Source organism: Nipponia nippon, unplaced genomic scaffold (assembly GCF_047370975.1).
Source record: "Nipponia nippon isolate SJK-2023a ecotype South Korea unplaced genomic scaffold, ASM4737097v1 scaffold_6, whole genome shotgun sequence".
NCBI classification, from domain to species: Eukaryota; Metazoa; Chordata; class Aves; order Pelecaniformes; family Threskiornithidae; genus Nipponia; species Nipponia nippon.
The window spans coordinates 82647990-82675410 of record NW_028262380.1 but is presented as its reverse complement, the minus strand read 5'-3'; the positions used below and the strand labels follow the sequence as shown (position 1 = coordinate 82675410).

General features: G+C 45.0%; 1 protein-coding gene across 9 annotated transcripts in view; it reads left to right on the top strand.

Annotated features, from left to right (window-relative positions):
* ANKRD17 (ankyrin repeat domain 17) overlaps positions 1-27421 on the top strand; it is a 95707-nt gene that overhangs the window by 28661 nt on the left and 39625 nt on the right. For 6 of the 9 annotated variants that reach the window (XM_087737690.1, XM_087737684.1, XM_087737682.1 and 3 more), the window contains exons 2-7: positions 16012-16165; positions 16779-16935; positions 19309-19456; positions 19757-19904; positions 21020-21253; positions 23373-23467. In XM_087737690.1, coding sequence (XP_087593816.1) covers positions 16012-16165; positions 16779-16935; positions 19309-19456; positions 19757-19904; positions 21020-21253; positions 23373-23467 — 936 coding nt within the window. Of the gene's footprint in view, positions 1-11901; positions 11968-16011; positions 16166-16778; positions 16936-19308; positions 19457-19756; positions 19905-21019; positions 21254-23372; positions 23468-27421 lie in introns of those variants that run through there. The other 3 variants (XM_087737687.1, XM_087737685.1, XM_087737691.1) reach the window with 3 other exon arrangements.

The following is a 27421-nucleotide window of genomic DNA, read 5'->3' as shown; positions in this document are numbered from 1 at the left end:
ATTGGTTATGCTGCATGATGAGAGATACGGAAGGGAGATTGCAGCAGGATAATTATGTGGAGAAAAGTAGGTGTCCTCTAACGACCTCTAGTTTCTACTTTGACCTCCCTGATCCTGATGGGTTAAATGGGATCCAGGCCACAGAACGTCTGGAGGCAGCATGCTAGCAAGGTCTTACCTGTCACCTGAGCAGGACAAAAAAAGGGATTTCTGTAGTTTGATATGGAATGGAATGGCTTGTTGTGTCTGACGTGCTTGGGATGAACCCTTGTCACTGATCTTGACTTGAAGCGTTTTCCTGAAGGAGCCATTCTTCTGGCTCCTGGCTCAGCTGCGATGGCGCATGTGAAGCGGTAGCAGCGTGGCTGGTCTCTTTGCAGTTTCCTAGCTTTGGAAGTGAGGGTAGGAGGGAAGGGTAGCTAAACCTGCCTGTGCTAAACAGAAGAGCAATTTTACTTAAACGTGGAGGAGGTTGCAACAAAATGCAAGTGTCTGCTCTGTCTCAGCCTTTTTCTTATTAGTAGAGAAATGTTTGAAAATTCTGTTCTTCTAGGAGATGTTTGAAAACTCTGTCCTTCTTGTAACTGTAATTTCCCCCATATTGTATCATTTTCCTTGTTTCTAATGCGCACTAGTGTCCACGTGTCTTGTCTGTCGGTCACTTAATCTAACACGGCTTGACTAAAGGAGCTACCGCTAGCATCAAGAAAGATGACTTGTGGGACATGCATAAGGTTCCTTTATTTTTTTTTTTTGTCCCTGGAATAGCGTATTGCGTTAAGACCGTGGAGAGGGATGGAGTCGTCTTAGCCTCGTACCCCAGTGCCCTGTACAGCGGAGCGACGCTCTGATGATGGGAAGGGAAAGCTGTGACTAAGCTAAGCTTCACGTTGCATTGCTTGGAGGAAGAAAAATTTTTCTAGCATTCCTGCGTTTTGTTTTACATCTCTGCAGACAAGTTGATCCTGTATTGCTGTGCAGAAGCCCATGCACACATCAGTGTTTGATTCACGCCAAAGGGAATTCTGAGTCGGGCTCCGGCCGAATAGCGGTTTGCGCGTTCATCCTGTCCCTCCTCCGCAGGTCCTCCTTCCCTTCTGCTGCTTCATCCTTCCCCGCAGAGCGCTGGCTCGCTATTGTCAATAACGGCTGACCAAAACTACTCACAGAAGGGAGTGATTTCCTGCCGAATTTGTGTAAGAAAACATGTGGGCAGCGTAAAACTATTTCTGTTTCAAAACCAACTGGTGTTAGGCAGTTCAGGCCGCTTGCTCGCTGTGTTTTATGCTCAGTAGTCACAGTCAATGACAGAACACAAATCTGCGTGTCCTTTGGGTGACTTGTGGACCTGATGCCTGAAATGCACGTGTCGGGGGATGTGCGAGAGTGATCAGAACTGAGAATCTGAGAGGATTTATTTTTGACAGGAACAATGAGGAAGAAATATAGGCAGCTGAGGCGAAAAGGAGTGGTAGTGCTGCTGAGCATCAGTCGTTCATTGGGGGCAGTGAAAATACGGTTTATCTAAAATTATCATCTTTGATTTTTCAATATATATTTGATTTTAAAGGCTTTTATTCCCTCGTGGTGTCTTACCGGAGAGAAAAAAAGGTTCTGGAGGGAGTATAGGTTATACATAGTGGGCAAAACAGGCAGACTGGAGTGGGAGGCGAGCAGCTTTTCTTCCTTGCTGTGCTGAGCGAGATGGATGTCTGCCACTGACATGTCTTTTCCTCTAACGTAGATCTTGATTTTTCTGAGCGCGAGCAAAGAGACAGTCTGTCGCCACGGAGGGGACAGACAGGGAGGGGTTGGGAGTGTGTCGTGTGATGATATCTTTTTTGTAGGGCACGACAAGGTCTCTTCAATCCCTGATGGTATTTTGGACACTTGGTTTTGATGTTCCAACGTTGTGGCGGAGAAGGCAGGGAGAGGGCTGGTGGGTGCAGCGGGGTGCCCGCCTCACCCGAGGCCGAGAAGGCCTCTGCCGCGCTTCGTTTCCGATGCTTCATCAACCCACTGTGCTGCTACCGCAAAATACAATTTTGTTGGTATATCATCCTTTAAACGGCAAATTTCAAGTTGACTGCTGTTACTGAAGCTTTATGCTAACTTCCACGTTGGCTTCTACTGAAAAGAGAAAACGGGATGCTTCAGCGGCTTTTACCCTCGGTACGTTCCACTCAGAAATGTAGTTTTTGGTATGCGTCTTCATTGCCGCGCAAGTGATTTGGTGAAAAGTCTCTGATGGTTATACGCCATGATATCTGTATCACTGCCACAGGCTTTTCTTACGCCTTTTAGCAGCTGAGGTAATGGAAGCGTGCGGGTCGTGATCTGTGCTCAGATAAGCCCTGAGCACTGCAATCGACACGTTACAGTAAATAACTGGAGTTCTTGCAACACTACCACTAGTGCAGGTTTGTGAAAAGCGTGCCTGAAAAAGCCGACTGCTGGTGCAAACCCCCAGCGCGCAGAGCCGTTTTGGGCCTCTTCTGCACAGGTAGTCTTGCTGTACTGCTTCTGGCTCCCCTTCTCGAAGGGAGGTTGGTTTCACGCAGGACGCTATCGGAATACTGCACTTTGGCTATGATTTCTCCAGGGTGCGGTTTGTGTAGATGCCTGGTATATGTTCTTGATCCTGACCAAAAGAAAAAGGAGCAGGGGAAAAAAAACCCAAGCTGTGAATGTCTTTGCTAGTTTGATGTTGTGCGAGGGTTTTGAAAGCTTGGAGGTGCTGCGGTTGGGTGACCCCCCCCAGCTGTTCTGACGGAGGAGAACTCTCCTGGTAGTTTTTAGACTTCAGAGGGAGTTCAAGGTACAACTACAGCAGTAAAATTGGAGTTGTTCGTGCAGCAGGGAAATGGGCTTTCCTTAGTTTTGCTGGTAACTGAACAGCTTTGTGGTCGGGAAGGGGAAGTCTCGTAAGCATCAGGCTTGTCTGCACCCCGGATCCAAATTGAGTAGTGGAGGTTTTTTTAAGTAAATCGGTGTGATGCGTGGAGCCTGTTGGATTCTCAAAGGTTGATCATGCTTTCACCGAACTGTAGCGCTGTGGGTTCCTTTCCCCGCGACAAGAACGTGTGGTGTTGGTCGTCGCTGCGGAGCGAGGAGAGCTGGTCCGGCCGGCCGGGCGGCGGTGGCTGCTGCTGGTGGCTTTCTGCAAACGCTGTCAGGAGGGCCTGATCCCGGGAGAACACAGAGCTATTGCCTTCGAAGTTTTGGGGAGGGGAAGGAGTTTCCTAGAGATGGGAGACATGGTGTTCGAGTCAGCCAAGCGGTGCATTAGGCATCAGGAGATCTGAGGTTTAGTCCCGAGGGTAACGGCAACTTGTGATGTAATACAAACTATTTAATCCTTTATTTCTGTTCCTATTATTTCTCTTGTCCTGTGATCTGATCAATCTATATATCTCAGTATCCGTGTTTGGGGATGACAATATGTGGAGTAATGTGGATCGCTTGCCTTCTGATGTTGTGGAAGCAAGAGACTCTTGACTTAATAGCTGATCTGCATGTCAAAAGTTTCAGGGAATGGAGGTCTTCCTCTGCCCCTATGTAGCAGCCAGCGTCGTCTGTCTTCTCTTGGGAGGTTTTGTGGTGTTAATGACCATGTGAGCTGCCCTCTGTTGTGGAGCTGAGTTTGGCTTTAAGATGAGAGTTGGGAAACACACAGAAGTCAATCATTTGATGACAGCTAGGGAACAGGAGTAAACTCTTGGTGGGCATTGTAGCCGATCGACCACCACTGTAGTCACTGGCAGATGCAGGGAGGAATGAAGCCGAGCTGACGAGGCGAATTGTCGAAAGTCGTGCTGACTGAGAAATGCCTTCTGGCAGATTTAGCGTAGCAAATCTGAAGCCTCTCTTTGTGAAGGAGTGGGAAAGTCGGTGGTTTCCCTCTTCTTAACCTTACAAACGGAGCGTGCTCTGTCAGTGAAAACTCACCGTGTAGCAGTGTTTGTGGAGGCTTTACTTTTGCAAGTTTTGAATTGACATACGATTCTGGTGCTTTGTATCGTATGTATTGAGGAATAGAAGGGTGGTCTTGCCTGTGATTGATGTTAATAGCTATAAATGCCTGTCCTCTTTTTCCTGTGAATCTGCACAGTTGCTAAGTTTGGCCGCTTCCTTGGCGTGGACTACAGAGAAGCTGCTTGGGGTCATCCAAGGCCTGGCCTCGTTGCAAGAAATAATCGTGCGTTCAAATCTGGGAGAACTGCTCTTGTATTAACAACGTTCAACTGCGCTGTTAGAAAATCCGGGTGAAGGCAGGGCCCCGCAGCACTGTTCCTGCGTAGAGCTCTGTTGCTGCTAGCTTTGTCTACGTAGAAGTTACGGTGGCGTGTTTCCATTGTTCAGCTGTGCTGAACTACAGTCCTTAGAATAACAACTCCTTTCAGCTGGAAATGGATGGGTGTGCGCAGTTCTGAACCGAAACTTCAACCAAGTGCATCGGGCCGGTGAATTGGAAGAGGTGAAAAATATTCCAGAAAAAGCGCTCGTGAGACGTTGGGCCACCGTTAGTGGTGCTAAGCTGCTCTAAACTCCCTTCTCGGAGGATTAGTGAAGGGCTTGATCTGTTACAACAAAGCCTGAGAGTGACAGAGAAATGGCTGCTTAGCGAGCTGTGAGAAGAAAGCTCCAGACACTTCTCCGTGAAGACTCTGCAGGCAACAAACATGCAGACAAGCCCCCTGAAGCTACCCGGTGATAAAGATGATAAATTATCATTAGGATTTCAGGCTTGGCTCTTGAAGAGATAGCAGCATTGAAACAATGCGTTTGTGCTTTTAACAGCTCAGGAATTTTTTTTTTTTTGGTGAAGTTTTCAATTTTTCCTTAGGTGTCATCTAAAAGGAGGATGCTTCAAGGTTCTACATCAGTTGATGCGGATCTGTCAGCGTAGCAAGGCGCTTCATTGCCGGCTTGGAAATGCTTGTATTGAGAATGCATCTATTAAATCTACCCTTGGAGTATATAGTCAAGGCAAAAGGCGAGTCCGGTGGAAAAGGAAGGTGACCAACTGTTAGAGAAGTATTTTCTCTTTCTCGTGAGCTCACCTTCCTTAAACAAGGCTTAAGAGAATAATTAGTCCCTCGAAGGTAGGGCAGTGAGGAATAGGACGTAACAGCGCACAGCAGGACTGCTTAGTCCTTTTTCAGTAGCGCAGGCGTTGCTCAGAGATGCTAGCGTTACTGTGAATCGAGGTGCTCTTCAGGTTGACGTCCAAAATATTTTGTCAAGAGCAGTCTCACGCTTAATGCAATTCCCAATTCTTACATATTGAATGACAAAACTGACAAGACTGCCCTACAGCTACGTTGTTCTGTACTCCTTATGTTCTCCGTATTCCCAAGTTCCTACTGCTAGATCCCTCGAAGCTGGCCACGTCGTGGTTAGGGGTTAGTCTGAGTCTGTGGTGATGGTCCTCGGGATGTGCTTTAAGTGCATCCTTTTCCAGAGAGATTTAGAGTCCTTGAGATGTCCTTCAGCAGGAGGAGAGGTTGGAAGAGTCTAAAATGCTATTTAAATAGCTCAGAAAGCTTGTCTTTAAGAGCCCGCGATACAGTTTGGGTGGAGAATTGGCTAGGTGGTCAGAGGCAGCATGACCCCTCTGAGCTTTTTATGGCTGTAATGAGTAGGCTCTGCTTTGTGTGGCCCTGTAAGGAACTTGTTAAGTAGCTTAAGTGATGCTTAGCTCAGATACTGGAGAGAGAGAGAGAGTTTTAGGGGGCTGCAGTTGTTTTTCAAGTGTGACATTGGGGGATTTTGGCAAAGAGGGGAGAGGGCGATTCCGGGAAGCTCAGTTGCACCGTCTCTTCTCTTCGTGGTTGTTACGTGCTCCCCATATTGTGTCTCTTTGATAGATAGACTTCGATCGTTTGGGAAGACGTGACGGGTTACTTGCGAAGGGCAGCAGAAATTGCCTGCGGAGGATCAGGCTGCCCGTTCAGCATCCTTCAGTTGTCGGGGCTATTTTGCAGAAAGGGGTTTCCATTTTGGTTTTGCGACGGATGGGGAACGACCTTTGTTACAGGTGTTAGCTATTTGTCAGGGGCTCTGATGTAGACCACCGCATCTCAGGGTTGGTGCAGAGACAGCAGCCAAGTGGGTTGGTCATATGGTGTCAAAGCTTTCCTTCTACGGTCCGTTCTTTCCAAGCCGGCTCCAAAAGAGACGGTTTCTATCACAAGTTCATGTTCAGTTTTTTTTGCGGGGCTTGAGAGAGTGAAGGTGCATATCTGTGTTCCAGTGGCTGGGTTGGAAACGTGTCAGCTTTTTTATTATTGATACTAAAGCGTTGTCTGCAGCTGAGCTTTCAGAAGCATGATGGCAGGCAGTTTTAGAGTGTTTTGCTGATTTTTCTTTTTTTTTTTTTTTTTTTTGGTGTGTGATTTTTGTATCCTGTTACTCATGTCAGAGACTAAAAGTTGTATTTTTTTTTCCCCACATAAATGTGAAATTGGAGTGGGGAACTAAATAAGGTAATGAGTTGAGGTGTTGTTATTTTTACGTTGGCATGAAATTTTTCTTGCGCAAACAATTGCAGCTGAATACCAGTTAACGCGTAAATTTGCCTAATGTGGAAGTATGCCAAGTGTTTGGAATGAAGATTTGAAAGGAGAAAAGAATATTAAACTGACGGTCTTTTACCTTGTGGTTTCGCACCCTTCTTGTAGCGATAGCTTTCAGTCTGCCTGCCTGTCTTTATTGTTGTTTGTAATGCTGGGGATGCACAGTGCAGAGGAGAGGAGGGAATTGTCCTGTGAATACCTCGGCACCTGTCTCGCCATCAGAAACACACTGCAGCAATAATGCAGGTGTCCCTGCAGCAGAAGCTCTGTTGGTGCCAGTCGTGAGGACGGTGTTATGCCATTTCAGCAGCATGGGCTGTTACTCATCTCTCCCTTCTCCCTCCCCCCTGCTTTTTATTTTTTTTTTTTAGCAGCAGCGAGAGAAATTGAGTGTATAGTTGATGGAACAAAATGAAAGAAGACGTTGTTGGGACGTTACAGCTGCCGGACTTCAGATTTCTGCTGAACAAGGCATTTAGGTTTGGGGAGGGTCACTGCACGTTCAAAAGACAACAGATCTGATTATGTATCCCAGATAACTGGAAGCCATCCTCACTGTACAGGGAAGAAACGCTGCTGTAAGACTTTGTGTCGGCGGTGACAGCGCTGCTGTAGTAGCTGGGTAAGGCGAGGGAGAATAACACAGCTTGTTCCTGTTTCAAAATAGATTCGAAGAGAAAACACAAAAGCTGTAAGGCTGAAACTGAGTAGGCAAAATAGTCTGCTTCGCTTGGCTTGGGTGTCTGCCTTCCCTTTCAGTAACCAGGAAGCTGATCTTTATCTAAAGAAAATGGTGTCTTGTGTAAATATCCAGTAAACCATCGCTTGCACATCAGAGCTACGTCGCATAAATCAGGTGGTCGTGATGTTCTGCTTTGTCCCCGCAGAAATGGCAAGCGATGCCGGAGGCTTGTCGTCAGTCAAGTTTTGAGTGGAATTTTTAATATAATAGAGCGTTAATGCTGTGGAGATCTACATCTTGAAATGGCTTGAAATCTGTGTTAACGAAGCCGTAATTTCACCTGAAAACATGTAGCCTTCGGTGAAAAGGCAGAACCAGACACTTTGCCTTAATGTTTAGTTTGATAAAGTCAAAATCTGTTCTCGCTGTTTTATTTCAAGATGTGTGTAAGTTGATTGCTTTGTCTTGATGTTTCAGATCAGAGTATTCTTTCCAGTAAGCCGACTTTCAACTGAGATGGGTTAACGTATTTCGAAAGTGTAAGAGGTGATATTCTGAGGGCTAAAAGGCAGCAGGGTCAGGGAGAGCAGGCATGAAGTTCTTGCTGTAGTATGGGACGTGGGAGGGGCTGACAAAATTTCCTGCCCTATCGTACACTGAGCTGACCTGCGGCCGAGATGAGTAAAAAATGCAGTGCCTGTACGTTGTACGGGCGTTACGAAGTACCTTTGGAATAATGAGTGTTTTGTCTTTCTGAGACTCCAAATGCTTTCTAGACATTCAGAATTGAAAGCTACATATAAAGACTTTGATAGCCCATTAGGGTTAAAAACACGATGGAATTACGCATCGTAATTTGCGGAGTTTCTGGATTGCCTGTTTGCATGGTAGGTTTTGGATGCCTAAGTGAATAATTGGTGCTTGAAATACTTGGCCCGGTTTGCCGCATTCCAAGTGTATCATCGCTTTGTTTTCATTCGCTCTTACCTCACGAATCCCTTGATGGGCGTTGAATGTTTAGATATAAGATATTAATACCTAGCAGTGTCGTGCAAAGAAGACTTAACTAGTTATTGGTCAGAGTCGGACTTTGCTCTTGCACTGGGAATGTTGTTTTATTTCCTCTCGTGTGTTCCCGTTGCAAGGTAATAGTATAAAAGCTGCTATTTCTGTGTAAAACAGACCCGTAGGGTGTATTCACGAAGTGGACAGTGGAAAATACTTTATTTTGAAGGAATGCTCGTGAAAGTTGTATGGAAGACAGGGGATTTTTTTTTGTTTCGGTGCAGTGTCTTGCCATAACGTTGGACAATTTCACAGTAATGCCAAGGCTGTAGGAGGTGATCAGCAGATGCTGAGTGGAACTGATCAACAGCAAAGGAATACTTGGGGACCATTTTTCATAGCAGAATGGTCAGAAGAAAATCCTGCCGGCTTCCCGATCCCAGACTCCAGGGCGGTTTGTAGGCTTGTCTGTGGTCCTCAAGAAAAGGTTTGTCTGTCTGCTGGCCCGGTGCCCCCTTCCTGCCTGTCCGGCCCTGCACGTTCAGTTTGTCAGGCGGGAGTTCTGCTGGTCCAGCTCGAACAAGTAAATGACATGGGCTGTGAAAACAATCTGTTGTCTCACTGAGACGAAGGACGAGGACAGGAATAATGAGCTCTCTGCCATCGGAGGTGTGAGAGCTAAAACCGTTCTGGAGCGAAAGCTGAGATGAGCTTGGACAGGAGTTGCCCGAGCGCGAGGGGAAGGTAGTGTAACTGCGGGTCAGGCTCTGCTGCTTACGTGAGGAGTTCCTCGTGTAAATCGGGATTAAAGCCTGCTCACTCTATGAGAGTCGCTGTCGCTGAGAAAGTGGAGAATCTGAAGCTTCCTTGCTCTCTCCAAGCTAGTAACTTGTGAATGTAGTGGGACTCAAGTTTCTTAAATGACCCGGTAGCAATTGTCGTTTCAGTCTGAAGGTGGCTTTGCAATACCCGACGGGCTTGAAAACCCTTCTTAAATTTCACGTTGTCTTTAAAAACTATTTGCTGCTTTCCAAAAATTTTGGAGCTGGGAAAAATCAACTGTTAGAGCGCTTGCAAATGGGCGGTAAGTCCTCCTGTACCTCAATAAGAAAAAGTACAAAAGGACTCTCGGTTAAGGTCTCTTCGAGGTGGCGAAGTTTGCTACATGGCAATAGCCACTAGCTCTTCCTCGTCCGCCAGGTTCTTTGGAAAGGCTTGGTACTAAGTCTTGATTCTCAAAGGATCCGTTTGGCACCCTCCAGGTATCAAACACCGAAGGCCCAAGTGCCAAGCTAAAAGTTTTTAGCAAATCCCGAGATTGTCATCGGTGCCTAACAGGAGGCAAAAGTCACGGGAGTCATCTGACAGAAGTTGACAAGCCAATCTGCTGTTGGATTGTAAGCCTAGAAAATAGGGGCCGGCCCCAAGAATAAGAAAAAAAAAACCTGCAGAGAACATATTTTTGTCATGAAATGTGATTTTTGGGCCTTTTAAATGACTGGTCGGGGCTAACATGGTTTATCCAAATCAGGTTTCAGATGCTGTTGTTTATGGAGCTCAGAAACGTTTCGTTCTGTTACGTTAATGAGTACGACTTGCCATTTGACAGCCGTTGCGATCTGTTGTTTGCGACCCAACTGCTAGACACTTGAACTGGGTTTCACTGTTTACTTCATACTTCAAGAAATGTTTGCTGCTTTTTTTGAGCATGTCTTCGTGTGAGGCTTCAAAACAGAGAAATATTCTGTTGCCTGTTGTCTGATTATAAACAAGGGCTCAAACGCAGCTAGGAGCTTGCCTTGCTTCCAGGAAGGTGTTGCTGGGTGTTGGGCCAAGGGTGCTCTTCAGGTTCTTCCGAGCGAGCGTTTGGGCTGTGGCAACGACACCGTGCGCCTAAAGGTACCGTACAATTAAGCAACTGCTTGCTGCCCTCCATCTCTGTGCGTTGGCTTTCGGATGGCACATGTTACAGTAACATGATGTTAATTTTTATAATGTATATGGAATGTAGGGTCTTGAATGTTTAATCTGTGTGAATTTCTGACTAAATGCTGGAAAGCACTAGCGTGTAAATACTGTGTGCGTGCCGGACGGCCTTAAAGAGAAGGACTAGGGAATGGGATCAGCAAAACGTAATGTTGGGCTCTTGAAATCAGTTGGGGAACCTGAGATAAGAAGGAGAAAATGACTTTTTATAGCTTGTTCTTAACGCCTCTGGGTTGTCCTTACGGCACAGCTGTGGTTGAGAAGAAACTGTAAAACAGTGATAAACAAGTGCTAGAGATGCTCTGTAGATTAATGACCAGAGCTATTCATGGCAGCTATGTTCTGATGAGGTAGAGAAATAACGGGCTTTTGTCATTCTGCAGCAAGGGCTTTAGTAGGTGGCGGATGCTGGAAACTAACTGTTCTCTGTCATAGTTCATACATGAAATTTTAAGTAGTTGCTTTTATTGTTCTCTGCTATTGATCAAGTTTAGCTAATCATAAAGCTCTCTGGTAACGCTTCGTGGGCGCCTATATTGATGTGCAGTCTAAACGTTACCAAGTGTTAGAAATGCATGAAAAGTGGGAGTTCAGGCACTGAACCAAGTGACACTGCCAAGGGACCCGAGTCAGTAGCCTAACAAAAAGGCTTAGCTTTGCTCTTGGGTTCTTTTAAGGTGCAGCATCAAACAAGATTAAAACTTCTGATCGGTCAGGCTGTGCAGTATCATCAGAGTTGAATCATGTTGTGTTCAGATGCGTACTCCTATTTTTCATGTTTTGATGTGTATGAAGAGTTTTCGTACCAAATTGCCGATATGTGGCAGGTACTTCTGACAGTCAGATTAGAGTTGCTGTCATCTTAGGCTTGCAATGTTAATTTAGGTATTGCGTACCAATTTCGGTAGCGAAGTGACTTGACTGCTTGATACCTTAGTTGATGATGTGGTTCGAGAGGAGTTTGGTGTCGAGTACTGGATTTCTCTCTCATAAGTGCAGAAGAAGTGAAGAGAGTTGTTTGTGGTTGGAATGTATCTTCCCTCCCTCCCTGGCTTGACAGAGAATTACGAAGATGCTCATCTGTGTTTAGCCTTATCGGTAGTAAAAATGAAATCAATAGGTGACTGATGCCTTCTCTTCAGATCCTTACTGCATGGGGATTTTTCTGTGGTGTGTTGGTTGGGTTTTTTTTTCATTTGGTTGGTGGGCTTTTTTTGTGAGGGAAGCTATGGGAGGAAGTTTATTGTCTGCCCTTAGTTTATATCAGCGTGAGACTATGCGGGGGCACGTGTATGGACTTGGAAGACACTGGTACGGAGATAGAGGGGGATGTTTACACCAGCGTGTCCACAGGGGGATCTGTGCTGGTGGCAGTGTTACATGCGTACGGCTTGATGGTGAGAGATGGATGAAGTTCGAGTTAGTGTCAAGAACTGAATTAGGTCTCTAGTTGACCTAGCATCGGGCAGCGGCAAGAGCCATGCCAGTTAGAGCAAAGTAACTCAGTTGTGCTTTTTTTTTTCCAGCTCTAACCTGGCATTTATTAAACAGTATGTTCAGTGTCTGGTATGTGGCAGCCAAAATATAAAATTACTGATGTCTTGCAGGGCTGTCTTCAGGGTGTACAGACATGAGTCCTGGTGGATCAGCCTTTACCTGGTTGAGATGTCTGTATGTCCGTGTACCAGGTGGCAAAACAATACTGACACTGCAGAGGTATGGTTCTTCACGAAAGAAAAGATACAGCCCTGCCCATGGAATAGTTCTCGTAAAAACTTACACCTCCTGACTCTGGCCTGGTGAAGAGGAGATCCCTTGATGTTATGTTTGCTACTTGATGGGGGAAACAAAAGGAGCAAACGGATCACCCCGAGGCTGGAGGAGGAAAGAAGAGGTGGCGTTTGGAGTCTGTGCTTGAGAAAACAGAGAAAACCTAATGCGTGGGTCTGTGAGTGGGTGCGCCCGACGGCGTGCCTTGGGGAGCCTGGGAGCGGGCACGGGGAAGAGGACAACAGAGGTCCCTGAGGGAGAGGACGGGTGTACAGAGCCCAATTCGATGTTGTTGCAAAGCTTTGCTACGTAGGGAAGAACTGGTCTTTCTAGTAAGAGGTGATAAAAGCACATCATGTTGAAAATATAAGTTTAGTCTAGCATTACAACACTTGGAAAACTTAAAAATACTTTTTTGCCTCGAAAAACAGGACTCGGAACATATACTAAGGTACTTGTGGGATGAAATTCCCTTGAGGTTTGGATTTACGTACCTATTAACACTGTGCTTTGCTAAGCCATTTTTAGATTTCTCTTTACAGTTGATTTCAGCGCATCGAAACTGTAGGCTGTTCTCTGTGAGTAGTCGGAACTTGGTAATATTGTTCTCCTAGTATCTTTTTGGATTATAGAAGCATCAAATAAACTAGAAGAGATTAGGGGCAAAGTCAAGTTGGGCAAGTACAGAACATGAGATTTTTATTGCAGGATGAGAGAGGAGGAGGAGGAATCTCGTAAAAGAGCTTCTGTTGGGGACTGTCGGAACAATTGGGTTATGTCAGAGCACTGTTTGATCGGAGAAATCCTGACCGAGAGCCCAGATTAAGTATTCTGATATGCAAGGTGGAGCATTTGCGTACTATTCTACACGTATTTTAGTTAAGGGAAATGAAATACATCTGAAGACCATGAAAGGAAATGTCTGTTTACTTGGCCCGGTAAATGGAAATGCTTTGTCTTCAGCCCGTCGCTTCTCTAGAGAAGGCAGTATTTTCTGAGAAATGAAAATGGCATTTTCACTTGTGCCAAAGTACAGTTTTATTCACCACTGTTAGACACTGTGTCTTCTGTCACTGTCACCCTGCATGGTCTTCTGTGTCACGTTGAACCGGCTGCGAAGACAAGACAGTAGATCTAATGAAACTCTTGAGCTGAAAGGCAATTGTGAGAATACAGGGGAGTGCAACTGGAGGCTTGATGAAAAGTTCTGCAAGCCGCAGGCTGAAGATGTGTCTCTCCTACCTTAGAAAAGGAAAACCAGCTATATTTAGTGTCGTAAAATAGTCTAAATTCTGTTACTTAAGATGCTAATTTATTGAGCCATTGCTCTGAAATGGTTTAAATGACAGCACATAACATGAACACTTTCAGAACTTCATTGCAAGAGGCGTTTTTTCCTGATAACTTGTGGTTGTCTTGGCGCTGTGTTGTTTGTAGGTGGATTGCTTTTTCTCCCTGTTCTCCTTGTGTTCTAGTTGTGGGGTTTTTGTTTTTTTTTTTTTTTAATTATACCACGCTCTTATTCTTAGCGGGAAGGAAAATAGGAAGATTTTTCCGTTTGAAACTTAAACTGCATGAAAGACCTGATTTGAGGGGAGAGGATGTGAGTGGGGGAGAGACGTTTTCCTATTTTGACTTTTTTCTTAGCAAATATTTCAGTGTTAGGAAGAACCCCGACCAGCTGTTAAGTATCTCACTCATGAGATATTTTTTTTTTTTTTTTTTTTTTTTTTTCCCCCAGTGAGTCTGAGTAGTAGGGATTTTGCATGAGTTGGGTGAGCCAAGAATCCTTCCGGCTGCTCGGTAGCTTGCCTTTCCAGCGGTGAAATCTGTCGGTTGGCTCCTGAACAGCGGAGTAGTTCCTTTCTCTTGCTGCTTCCTCCAGCAGGCTGCGTCCTCTGGAAGAAGACAAATGGCAGGTCCTCAGATGAACCAAAACCGCCCTAAAAACGGCGTTGTAGGTGCACAGAGCAGAGCTGGCAGCGGCCAGCGAAGGACCCTGGTGAGGCAGGAGCAAACTGTTCCTTAGGACTGCGGAGGAAACTAGGAGTTGCCTTCACCAGTTTGCCAAACTGGAAAGCCGCAGCCTGCGTGAGTTTGACTTGGAAAAAGTAGCGCTGAGGAGCAGCATGCAGTACTGCGGGACGGTCCTGTTGTCGGCAGTTTGACATCGGAGCCGCTTCATCAGAAGCCGCAAGTCATCCCCTTCAGCCTGCTGTGTTCCCAGGTTTGAAGAAGGAGGGCCAAGAGGTTTCAAAGGAATGGAAGGAGCCTTCAAAGATGCCCATGAGACGTATACTTCTGTATTGCCAAGAGCAGTCTGATAGGAGATTTTGTTTCTCAATGGTATCGTTGAAGTGATAAGTTGAAGTAATTTTCGATGTATTCTCAGCCTACCTTCTTGAGCAAACAAGGTGTTTAGGTTGAAGCTATGTGCCAGTACCATATCCTGGTAAGTTTTGAGCTGGAGGCAGACTGTGGAAGGAAACATGGCGTGAGCTCTTCACTGGGACAAGCGAAGAGATGGGAGGCCGGAGGGAGACCTTTCAGGAGCCCGGAGGTGAATTGGTCCCTCCTCTGGTTTATCTGCCCACGCAGATTCTTCGGGCGTTTATCTGCAGGAATCGGAACTTGTGATGCTCATGAGACTGCTTTTCAACTTTGGAGACACATGTGAATCTTAAGAATAAAATAAATTATATTTCTGTCTTGCTGAACTGTATTTCACGTGGAAATAGATGACTGCTGTACTACAGACAGTAGTTGCTTTTATTCAGAGATGTTTGAAGTTGTTAATTATGTTGTAGGGGTGGCTGGCACATGTGCACTGTTTTGTCTGGCAGAGTTGCATTTAGATTGATCTTGATTTTGGGATTGGGATTGGTTTTTATTTTTTGACGACTATGATTTTTGAAGGTGTGGGGTTTTGAGGCTGTTGAGCTTTATACGGGGGTGTTTAAACTTGGTGTCTCCATAACCTAATAAATGGTTCGATGGCTACTTCATAGGCTTGGGGGTGTGTTCGTGGAGCTCATAGAGCAGTGTCTTCTCGAAACTGCTTGACCCAGTCCTCCTTTAACGGGCAGTAAAGCACCAATGGATGCTAGGGGCTTTTCTCTCTAATATACTGATCTCTTGCTTAATTTCTATGTGTTTCACAACCAGAACAAATGAGAGCACTCGGCATTTGTTTTCTGAAAAAGGCAGATATAATGGATTGTGTATTCTGTAGGTCATGTTTTAAATAAATGTTTCCTTGAGAGAGAGTCTGTGAAACCCTTGTCCGCTGCATTTGAGTTGACTACACCTGGGACACGTTGCTGGTCCTTTTTGGTTTTTTAAATCTTGGATTAGGAGATACCAGGCTTGAAAGCAGTGAGGTAGCTGAGAGGGTTTTTCTGCAAGTCAGAGGAAAACGGTAGACAGTAAAATAGCGATGACGTAGTTTTTCTGGTTTTGTGTGGTAATAGAGTTTAATGCCATTTGAGGGTAGGTTACTTCTTTGCAAGGTGACTGGGTTGTGTGAAATAGAACGATTCTGTCTCTGTTATGTGTATCTTTCATGCTTTGGGGAGGGGGAAAAAACCCCAACAAACGAATGAACAGCTTGCATGGAAAGGCCTGGCAGCTACTACCTTGAGGCCTTTGGGGGTGATATCTGTTCTTCCACTTTTCCCTCCCTGTGTTAACTTGGACTTGAAAACTGTAGAGTGTGGTGTGGAGATGCGAACTCAGTTTTGAACTTTTCTGATACGTCGTGTGGTTTCTAGTCACAAATGGGTAAGATGTTACCTACGCTCTTCATATGTGCTTTTGGAAAATCTCATCGCTTACACTGATCCAGTAATACCCTTTTGAGTCAACCGAGGACAGTTTGGCTAACGAAGTAGTTAAAAAGCAAATGCTTAAGTGATAACTGCAACTGTGGGTTTTTTTGTGTTTTGTGTCGGTCAGTCACATGATTCTTAAAGCAGATCTGTTGTTTTTCAGGTGGAATCATTTATCTTAGATCAGGATGATCTCGAAAACCCTATGTTGGAAACAGCTTCCAAATTGCTTTTGTCAAGTACTGCCGACGGTGCTGACCTGAGAACAGTAGATCCAGAAACCCAGGCAAGATTAGAAGCTTTACTTGAAGCTGCAGGTAAGTATTCGTGTCCCACACAGGTTTAACCCCGAAGCCCTTACCCGTGAGACCATACTGGAACTGCTTGCATAAGTCTAATCCATATGAGCATGATACAGATGGAGAATGTCAGGTGGTGTGAATGTGGCAAGGTTGTGCAAGTCATTGAAGAGAAAGAAGTTCATTAAAGCATTTCGGATTTCGGACAATCGGAGTTGAATGTGAAGGCCGTGCTTCTAATCAGATTCCCCCAGTGTCGGATTTCTAAAAGCCTGAGTAAAAATTGATCCCCGACCTTGGCTTGCAGCCTTATATCAAAAACTAAAGTGCTCTATGAGGCTTTGTTTTGTAACAATTACTGTATGAAAAGCTTTCCTAGTTGCTTATCCTAAGTAGTTGTTAGTAGTTGAAAAATAATGCCTTCTGTGGATCGGAGGGTTTCATTCTTGCGCATCCCGTCCGAGGGCAGCTTTTAAGTTAGCGTTGTAAACAGTTAATCCCTTCAGTTTGGAAGCTGTAGTTCGTTACGCTTGGAATGTTTCTGCCAACAGATCTCGTAGGCTCAATGTCAACTTCTCTGTTTTCTCCTTTTCTGGCACGTGTACCAATTTGTTGTAAATTGGAATGAAAGGAATAGGTAAGCTGTCTACCGCTGATGGTAAAGCATTTGCAGATCCTGAGGTGCTTCGCAGACTGACTTCTTCGGTCAGTTGCGCGTTGGATGAAGCTGCCGCTGCACTTACCCGGATGAGAGCAGAAAGCACAGCGAACGCAGGGCAGACGGACAAGTAAGCCAAACTTTATACTGGGTTTTTTCACTAGCTTGCTACTTTTAGAAACAGTTTTTCTTGTTGTATCACTTCTGATTACACCATGGTGAAACTCTCACCCACGTGCAATTAGTGCCAAGTTATCACCTGTGATTCTCCTGTTAAATATTCCTGGACTGTCACGTCTTGCAGTGGGGAGTGAAGCGATTAATACTGCTTAGAATGCAGAAATCACGCTCCAAGTCATTTAACTTGACCAACTATAGAAACAAAATCTTTAAGCTCTTAAATAGTATGGGCCTTAGAAGTGTACCAAAAAATCGCAAATGCTGAAATGGGTTATTCGGTGACAGCACCAAACTAGCTTTGGGACCCAGTCTGTTGTTCTAGAGAACGTCGGAGTGCCTTTTTAATTGAGGAGGGAGAGCAGCCTTGGGGGACTGGACCCTTGATGGCGGTCAGGAGCTTTCTCGTGGCGGGTAGGACCTTGGACAGAGCCTCGGCCAGAGAGTCGCTGCTTTTCCACTGGGCTTGGTGGCTTTCTGGTTTTTTGTCTTCCTGGGACGTTCATGGGGGAAACAAAAAGAAGGTTCCCTTCCAGGCTGTCGTTCAGCTTCAATACAAGAGAAACAGAATGTTAGTAGGAACAACCAAGTGCTGCTGCGCTGGTGGGCAGTTTGTTCCTTGTATGCTGAGTAACTCCAAAGTCAAGTTTCTTGGTGTGATGATCAGGACATAGGAAGAAGAGCAGAATAGTTTGAGGTTACGTCCGCTTTTATTCTGTGTGCGTCCCTCCCTGCGCCCAGCTACCTCTTCTCTTGTGAATGGTGGCTGTTGCCAAAGTCGTTACCAGGGCAGAGGGTGTGGGAAATAAAAATAAACGTGGGAAATGCAGTGAACAGACGTATTTCAGAACTAATTCTCCGTACGTTAAGGTTGTGTCAGGTAGCACAAATTAACTAGGAGTCCTGGGTACAATATACAGGTGTAAGTTAGTCCTTGCTACGCAAGTACCTGCTTTTACATCTTCAGTTTTTTAAGAATTGCTCATACTCACATTGAGTTAAATGGCTTGCAGCAAGTTTTCTGTCAACTACCTGATTTTTCCATTCCCTTTTGAGTTAGTTCTGCGTTGATGGGACTTCCTAAATGGAGAAGAGATGAAAGGGCCGTGGGTGGGGTGAGGCCAGTAGTCTTCGATTTATTATTATTGATCCAATTATTTGGAGCAGAATAGAGAAATATGCCAGTCTAGAATTTTTATTTTCACAAAGGAATAACTGGTTTGGAATGAAGGCAATGTACACAGAAGACAGAATCGGAGGGTTTGAAAATAGGCTTCCAGTAGACCCTTCTTTGCCTGGAACAGAACTGGAATGATAAAAGTGACGAACTCGGGGAGTGACGTGAGAACCACAAGTACTCTGACTTAGGGCTTACCAAAGCAGGAGAATTTTACACTTCTCTGCTTGGTTGAGTTAGGGCCGCCACCGAAAGATGGTATTGCGTTACAAAATTCTGGGGTTTTCTTTCCAGCACAGGGCGGAGGGGAAGCGATGAATTTTGTTACAGAAGAAGAGCGGTGCAGGTGGTGTGTTTCAGTTGAGTTAACAGATACGGTGCTGAACAAAAGTTGAAGCGTTGTTAAGATGGACAGGCGATTTCCGTGTCCTCTGGTCCTGGGGCGAAAGAGAATGTGAATGCAACTCTGAGTAGCGGTTGCTGATTTGGAAACGAATGCTCATGGTGCTGTAGCTACCAGCATTCAATCAGTTCTCCTTTTCTTTGAAGCCCACTTCAGGAAATGAGTGGGACAAAAGGTGTGTTTTCAGACTGGAGCTACAAAGCAGGAATAGGCTGAGAGGGTATATTGTGTCGTCATTAGTAATATAAACCAGCAGGGATTTGTTTGCGGTGCTGTATGCTTAGCCTTTCAAAAGAAAAAGTTACTACTTATTTCTCAGATTTGTAAATGATTTCCAGAAAAGGTTTTGCACTTAGGTGGGACATAACATCGCGCTGCATGGGTAGTGCTGAGACGGTAAATCGGGTCCACGGTCCTGTCTTCTCTCAACGTGTTTCGTGCTTCGGTTGTACGTAATGCGGGATTTGGTAACCTAAATGGTCATCCTGCAGTTGTTTCTCCTGTAAACTTCTGTTAAAAATTAGTAACAGGAGTGGCTGAGTATGCACATGACTCAATTTTTGGAGAAGCTATGTGGAAAACCTCAAGCGTAAAAATGGCACCTCTTTAATTAGCAGTTGGCACTCTCGTGTCTTTCCTTTTTTGTTGACTGCGTCCTCATGGCATGTTGGATTGTTACTCTGCACGTAGAGCAAGCGTTTCAAACGTAGTCCATTTTCACTTCTAAATGCTTTCTATCTTATTAGCCGCAGCTTGGCAGAGGCTTGTTCAGAAGGAGATGTAAATGCTGTGCGGAAGTTGCTAATTGAAGGACGAAGTGTGAACGAGCACACAGAAGAAGGGGAAAGCCTCCTTTGTTTAGCCTGCTCAGCGGGATATTATGAGCTTGCGCAGGTTGGTTTCCTAGCTGTTTTTAGTATGCGCGTATTGTACAAAAATGAAGTGTCGAATTAATGTATTCTAGTCGTATGCACCTGGAAGGCGGTGTTAAGGTAGCGGAAAACATCAGTTAAGTGGCAAAGGAAGACTTATACGTAAACTGAACGTTGCTAACGCATTGTTTGTGCTTACTTCTCTCGGTGTTTCTAACACAAAACTGTCGTGTTGAAGGTGGGGGCTTTGTGTAGCGTTTCAACCATCTTGACGTGCTGGTTTGTCACTTGGCAGTGTTGTTGATCACCCTTCTGTTCACAGGTTCTTCTGGCAATGCATGCTAATGTAGAGGACCGTGGTATTAAAGGAGACATAACGCCTTTAATGGCTGCTGCTAACGGCGGACATGTCAAAATTGTCAAGTTGCTGCTAGCTCATGGTGCTGATGTGAATGCGCAGTCATCAACAGGTAAATAAGTGTCTTGGGGCTTGTTGAAAACGGCTGAAAAGCTGAGATTTGCAGCGTGCGGGGAACGTTGTGTGAAAATTCGGGGAGAAGGGCTCTCCGCCAAGCAGCGCAGAATGCTTCCTCATGGTTTTACTCTTTGGCTTTTGGGTTTTTATAACGAAGCTGTAAAATACTGGTGGCGGACATGCAAAGGTGGATAAGGTCAATTAGTAACCGAAAGGTATTTGCGTACCTGGGATTTGTTGTCAGGTAGTATTTTATGCACAGTTTCCTAAGTTTCTGTGTACATTGAAAACTAGTTGGTGCCAGGCCTAAGAAACCGAGGGAAAAAAAAAGTAAATGTGAGAAGCTGGCCCCCTTTTTTTTCTTCCCCCCACAGCCTTCCCATGGCAGTTTGGTAGGCATTTGTGTTGAAGTGACCAAACCGGGAAGTTTTCTTAGTTTGTGCAGCCTTGAAGTGGAGAGATTGTGTGTAGCTAAGAGTCATTGACCAATGGAGTACGGACCCTGAATGACGAAGGAAGTTGGGATACCAGAAGATACTTTTTTTTAGTGAAGTATTTCTGAGTGGTAATACTGCTTTGACCTTTAACTTGTTTCAAGGTATCTTTCATAAAGGCAGATGCTTTGACTGTTGCGTTCAGAGATAGGTTTTGCGGTTTTTCCATGGAGGTTGTTTCGTCTCCTTGTAAAGACCGTGAGCGTTTTTGAACTAGCCCTTTAGAGGTGTTCAAGACTTGATTTAGAAGCAGCAGTTTGTTCTGCTCCTTGTTTTGAGCTTTCTTTTTTACAGCATAGTGTCTCCCTGCTGATCAACAGGAAAAGGGATGGGCTTTTGTGATGGAAGCTGGGATTAGCCGGGACAGGAATGGGAAGAGAAGTGCATCGAAACAGTCACCAGGCACGCGGAGATCTTTAGTCTGTCAGCACTGAGCTACTTGGTGCAGTTACTTGCTTTTTTCCCTCTCCCTGTAGTTCTTGGTCTGTAGCCTGAAAAAAAAACCCTGTTCTGTAAGATAGCCAGGTAAAAGCGATGAAATGAAGCGTAAGTTGAAGTTCCCAGTGTAGAAACGCTATCAAATTCTGTTTTCAAACCTTTTTTCTTCTGCCTTTAGGCAATACAGCCCTTACCTACGCCTGTGCTGGAGGCTACGTAGATGTCGTGAAAGTACTGCTGGAGTCGGGCGCTAGCATCGAGGACCATAACGAGAACGGTCACACTCCTCTGATGGAAGCAGGGAGCGCCGGCCACGTGGAGGTGGCCAGAGTGCTGTTAGAAAACGGAGCGGGCATCAATACGCATTCCAATGAATTCAAGGAGAGCGCGCTTACCCTGGCTTGCTACAAAGGTATAGTACCAAATACCATACTTGCTGCAAAGGCGCAGCACGTGTGGAAAAGCGTGACAGCTGTGAAAGGCCTTCTTAAACATGTATTTATTCAGCCTTGCTGTCCAGGACAAAATTAATTTAAAGGCTACGAATAGATGTTTTCTGATGCTTTTACCCTGACTGTGATACCTCATAACATGCACGTGTGCCGTATGTAAAATGATGAACAGTGCGGCGAGTGTAAGTATCGAGATAGAAACCTTTTGTCTGAGTCGTTACGATGCTTTAAAAGATTCTCAATTAAATGAATTAGGAGACGAGGAACTAATACGCTTCATCGTAGAGTAAGTACGGTAAACTTTGTGTATTGTCGCAATATTATACAAGATATCTCTGCTTAGATGCAGAAATTATTGAATTTCAAAGGGCTTGGCACTTGGAAAACATGCAAAATCTAGGACCTTGCCTTTTAGGTGTCAGTGCTTAGGCAACAGGCCTGTCTTGCCTCCCTTAGAGTGTTAGGCAGCTATCTTGCATCACTGCAAGCAAGGGATGAAGATGCTTAATTAAGAGGCCGCATGTGTTCACACAGCTAGGCAGTTGCTGTTACAGTCACTTAGGACATGTTTTATTAGAGCTCTTAGCGTGGCTCTTGGCATCATAGAGTAATTGATGATGTCGGTAGCAGAGGTACTTCTGGGGCACCTCAGTAGAAGGTGGTCGTAGTCTTTCCTTTCTCTTCCGTTTATCTACCTTGATAAATTCTGGGTTCGCTGTTGCTGAACGCCGTCATAAGCCACGGTGATTTTCTTCTGTGCTGGCTGTCAGAGCAAAGGCTGTATTTGAAAGAGGGGAGTGGGACCCCAAAACATGCCCTCCCTGAGAAAATGTGCTTGGGTTCCGAAACTTGAAGTGAGGTTGGAAAGCAGAGGTGAAAAATGAAGTCTGTACTTACTCAGTTGTTCACTGTGATATATGGGACAAAAGTGAAGCTATTCAGGCTTTTATGTTTTTCACCTTGTCCACAGATAGAGATACATATACACAGACACATCTACACACACGCACACACCCCCACACCCCTACGTATATCTCTCCACACCCCTATGTATATCTCTCCTTATCTTTATCTGTCCGTTGTGCATTTCTCTGTTGCTCCAGAGCTCCTGTTTAGGACCTGAAAATAAGCTCGTAATTTTGTCATGTTGCTTGCTTCCCGTAATAGAATGACATGTGATATTTGGGACCGAGAAGGTGGCTAACTTCTCCCAAATAAAGGGGGAAGGGTGAAAAGGCAATGGAGCTTCATATTGGGCAGTATCTGTGCTATTCGTGGTGTTGCTAGGTGTAGTTTTAAGGTTGAGCCATGGTCATGTGGAGTTACAAAACAGCATTTTTTTTTTTTCCTTTGACTTGGTTTTGTATACTTGCATATGGTGTTGGTCATGACTGTGTAGCCAAATTGACTGGACGTGGCACACACACAGAGGACTTGGCGAACTAGAGCCATGGATTAATGGAGTGGTTGAGAGCAAATACTTAAAAAAAGCTGTTAGGTGTCCTTATCTTGGGAGGATTCCTATAGATGGTTGAATTCCTAAGAGTTTGCTTGGAAGCGTGAAGGTCCGCCTGCTTCATACGTTTTATGGTCTGAGGGTCAGTGTGAGCTCAGGGACTGGTTACAATGCCAGGTATAAAACACAGTAACCCTAAATCCTTAATGTCAAACAAGTAGAGGGGAAGCCCTGACCCCGAACAAAAACCAAGATGCTGTAGAAGAATAAATCTGAATATCTTTGCACAAAAGAAATCATCCTGGTGAAGCTTCTGCAGTGTGGGTTACTCAGCTCTAATGTCACCTCAAGGAACACATGTGGTGCAGACGTGATTTGAGAAACTAAGTGAATTGGACTGTATTTATACTAACTACGCTGGTTAGCTTCTGTGCGTGTTGAATGCATAGATAGGAAAAATACTTTTCAGGAGTGTTTCATGGGCTTGCTTTTTTTTTTTTTTTTTTTTTTACGTTGTAACATGGCCTTCTATTACCTTCATTTGCTACGTTAGACCTTTTCTGTGACTTGTGAAACACAGTTTGTAATGTGGTTTTTATCTGTTTAATATTTTCTCCATACAGGCCACCTAGAAATGGTGAGATTTCTGCTGGAAGCTGGCGCAGACCAGGAACATAAAACAGATGAAATGCACACTGCCCTCATGGAGGCTTGCATGGTAAGAGATGGATGGCTTGAGCGGGGAGGCGTACGTACTCTCTCTTCACCTCTTGAAGATGAACAAAGCGATTCCTTTGGGTCTCCTTTTGGTACACAACCCAACTACATGACGTTTCGGTTCTCCTGTGTACTTGATGGCCCTTTCGCGGAAGAAACTGGCCGGGGGGGATATACCTGGTTGAAAAATAGTACTTCCTAAAGCAGCAAAATTGAGCTCACTCCTCTCGTGGCTTACGAAGCAGTTGAATTCTTAAGAGACATCAGCTAAAACTCGCGTCACGTGAGCATTAGCAGGAGAGCTGTATTAACCCGTCCTTTGAATAAGTAGGTTTCTGTATGTCCAGCTGTGCTTTATTCTTTGTCTGAAGTGGCAGAAGTCGGCGAGTAAGGCTGTGCTCGTTGTCCCGAAGCAGCTTCTGTAGGCTACGTCTCTCCTCCTGGTGGTCTATGTGACTTGCTCTTTTGCTTTTTGCCCTTCTGATAATCACAGTGGCCTGGTTTGAAACAGATATTTTTGTGACCTCAGTTCAGAGAAATTAATGGCTTCAAGAGATAACTAAAAGGAAATAACATTAATTTATTTGATGAGAACGCTTTTTTTCTTTTTCCTTTGTGTAATTCTGCAGGCTTTTGGGTGAGCAACTTTTAGTTTATGATGGGAAAATCCTTTATGCAGGAATCTCCAAATCAAATAAGTTGAACTGGAAGATTCTCAGTCGTTGTTGAAATGCTTTTAACAATTCTCACGTGCTACACGCAGGCAGTGAATATGGTCATAAGCCAGCTATTGGAGGCATTTAACATACCTATGTCATGTTTAAGGAGCGGGTAGGCCAAGTTCTCTTAAGTGTAGGTGGTTACGTTGAGGTGGGCGTGTGCAACTTGTTTCAGTACGATTCCCATAGCCACGTGCTCCTCGAAAACACAGCATCAGAAGCTGTTTGGGAAGCAACTAGGAAATGGCAGGGGAAATTGTGAACTTCTTACTAATAAGAGTACTTTCATGTTGCAGCTTTGCCCTTCTGAGGCAATTGTAAAATGACAGTGTAGAACAGATGACCTTTTTATATAACTTCAGTAAGATTTTTGAGAACAACTCTGATTTTCAGATAATAGTTTTTTGCTGTAGAACACAGAGATGTGACGCTTTCGCTTTTTCAAGTGATGTACGGGTACATTTTAATGCTGGAGTGGTTTAATTGATGCCGGACTAATGATGATTCCAGGATTTCGTGGTGAAGAAAATGTGCTAAATTGATGTCCTGAGAGAGATTTTCTGTTTGTAGTACTGTTAGGCTTGAACAGCTATGTAAGTCTCATATATCTGCATCTTCTTTAAAGCACATGTCCTATTTGAAATCTATTTCCTACATATTACCTGAGGTAATAGGGTTCAATTGCTCTGGCCTTTTCCTTTGGAGATTTCTCTTGACGATGGAGTAAATGTGCCCGTTTATTCCCTTTCTTCTCCAGGAATTGTTTGGGCTTTGGTACCCGCTCTCAGAGAAGCGAATATGCTGGTGTGAGTTGATGAACCCTGCGCCATACCGAGGGTTGGCAGGGGTACGCGAGCAGGATGAAAAATCTAGCGGGCGTCAGTTTGCGTTGCTAGAACTGAGAAAGTTTTGACACTTTTCCTGCTGGAGAAATGAAAACGGAACAAAATGGATCAGACTTAGGCTCCGTTTTAGACTCCCCCGGTTTTCTTTGTGACCCTGAGTTGCAGCAGGTTGCTGAGCAATGCTTACTGCAGAGGTTTCCTCTACTCGTTAGGATGCGTAGCTGCAGCGTGCGTAGATAGGTCAGTAGTTTGTTTATGCCTTAGGCCAACATATTCCAAATCTTTCATCTGAATATGGAACTTAAACGTAAAACTGAAAACTTGTCTCTTGGGTTTCCTTTCTACCCTCCTCTCTAAAGAGGTTTCTCATGGGTTGGGCTTTTCATGTCATAAGCCTTGTGTAGTGGCACGTTGGGAATCTGTGGCCGTAGAGGAGTGCCGCAAATCCTTATTTAGTCTTCCCTTCCCTGAAATAACTGTAATGGTTCTGAAATCAGCCAGTGATCTCTAGTCAAGGAAGTTAATGGCTTCAAATAGGGAATTATTAACAGAAAGCAGTATACTTCTCGAGAAGTCGTTAGAAAGAAAGGCACGTAGATAAACAGGACTTCAGCTATTGTTTATCTCATTCTGAAATCTTAATAGATTAGCCATATAAATATCATGGGCGCTGTCCTTGCAGCGAGTTCCCTGGAAGGTGACGATAAAATTATCTCGTTGGATGTTGCAGTAGCCTTCTCATCAGGACGGCTTCTCGACAGATCCGAAGTTTGCAGAGAAAGCTGTTATTTCACGGAGCAAGCCTTCTTTTCCTTCCCACCCTCTTCCCCCCTTTCCCCTCCACCAACAGACTAGCAAAAGTCTGTCGGACTCGCAGAAATGTTGAGACCGATTTTGTTTTAAGGTTTACTGAGCACCAGGAAAAAATGGGTCTCCCTTACTTCTGCAGGCAGCTGTTCCCAAGTAGGCACTTCCAGGCTGCTGCTCAGAATTGACAGGTAGCCGAGAGTCTCCGTACCTTCAGCTCTGGTTAAGAGCGGGAGCAGCTGTCTATAGCAGTCCTTAAAAAGGTTGCAGTCTCAAATAAAGCAGTGCAGGGGCTTCTCATCTCGGCATGTAGTTTCTGCAGAAACGGTTGTCGCTCTTCAGTAGCAGAAGAAACCTTACCTTCTCCAGAAGAGCACTGAATATACGTTACAGCATTATTTATATGTGGCGTAGCGCTTAAGTACAAGCCAGTGAGACTGTTTAAACCTTGTCCTACAAGGTATTCGGGGAGACTTCTGACTGAGATCTTATTTTATAGACAGCAGTTAACAGTGGTTTAATGCAAAGGAGTTGTTGGGCAACGCGACTCGCCTGGTGAGAGCAAAGAGCAGGTTTGTCTGGTTTGTGCTTCCTTTTACTGAAGTAACCTAGTCTTTCACGGTGAGGGCCCGCAGTGGTTGATCTTTAAAATACACCCGGTGCGCTTGCGCAAGTTGGTCGGGTGACTTTTTGGGACCTAATAGCAGTTACGAGGCTTTTCCCAGCTGTTGTAGAAGAGCTGAACAGCACCGCCCCATCGGAAGGGTTGTTAAAGCACGGGTAAAATTTCCTCATGTGGTTAAACACCAGCAGTTATTTTCCAGGCCGCTTGGCCCGTGTAAGAAGCTTTGAAGCATAGCTTCGTACTGCTGCTGGCCATACTTGTCGTGAATCAGGGATGATTAGTGAGCTGCCTCGCCAGAGCCGGGTGGTTGAGGCACCGTCTCTGCGTTTCCCCGAGGAAAGATTCTTCATGGAGTTGTGGAGTTTTTCCCGAAAATAGTACCGTCGTTTCATGTAAAAGGTGAATATGTCCTAGTTAATGTCCTAGATATTTTTTTCTGAGAGGAAATCATGATTTGCTCCCTGGATATCAGAAGAAGGTATAAAACTCTGCAGAAAATGAAGCGTAAGAATGTCATGTGCAGTTTAGTATTTTGTCTGGAAAAGAGCTTTTTGGGGTTGTGGTTTCTCGCTTGGCGAGGATGGCAATGGCTGCCGCCTGCTGCCTCTTACTAGTTAATCTGAGCTCAAGGTGTTGTTGACGACATTGCTCGATGACAGCCTCGGGGTAGCCTTGTGTTCCTGGTAAGCTGCTGGTTTTTCTACGCAGCCCCCCTGTGTCTTGCGTGTCAGACCTCTCCCATTCTGGTCACTCCAAGTTTGAATGACGGTCATTTCCTCCCGGAGAAAACCAGCTTGGAGAGTTTGCGCTGCTGTTGGACCGCGGCGACCGAGCCGGTCTCTGCTTCTGTCTAAACAAAAGCAGGATTGAATGGCAGTTGGATATGTCACTGTCAGGCCTCCGGTGTCAACACGTAGCTGAAAAGCCACTTCAAATAGTTCCTGAATTTATGGCGTACT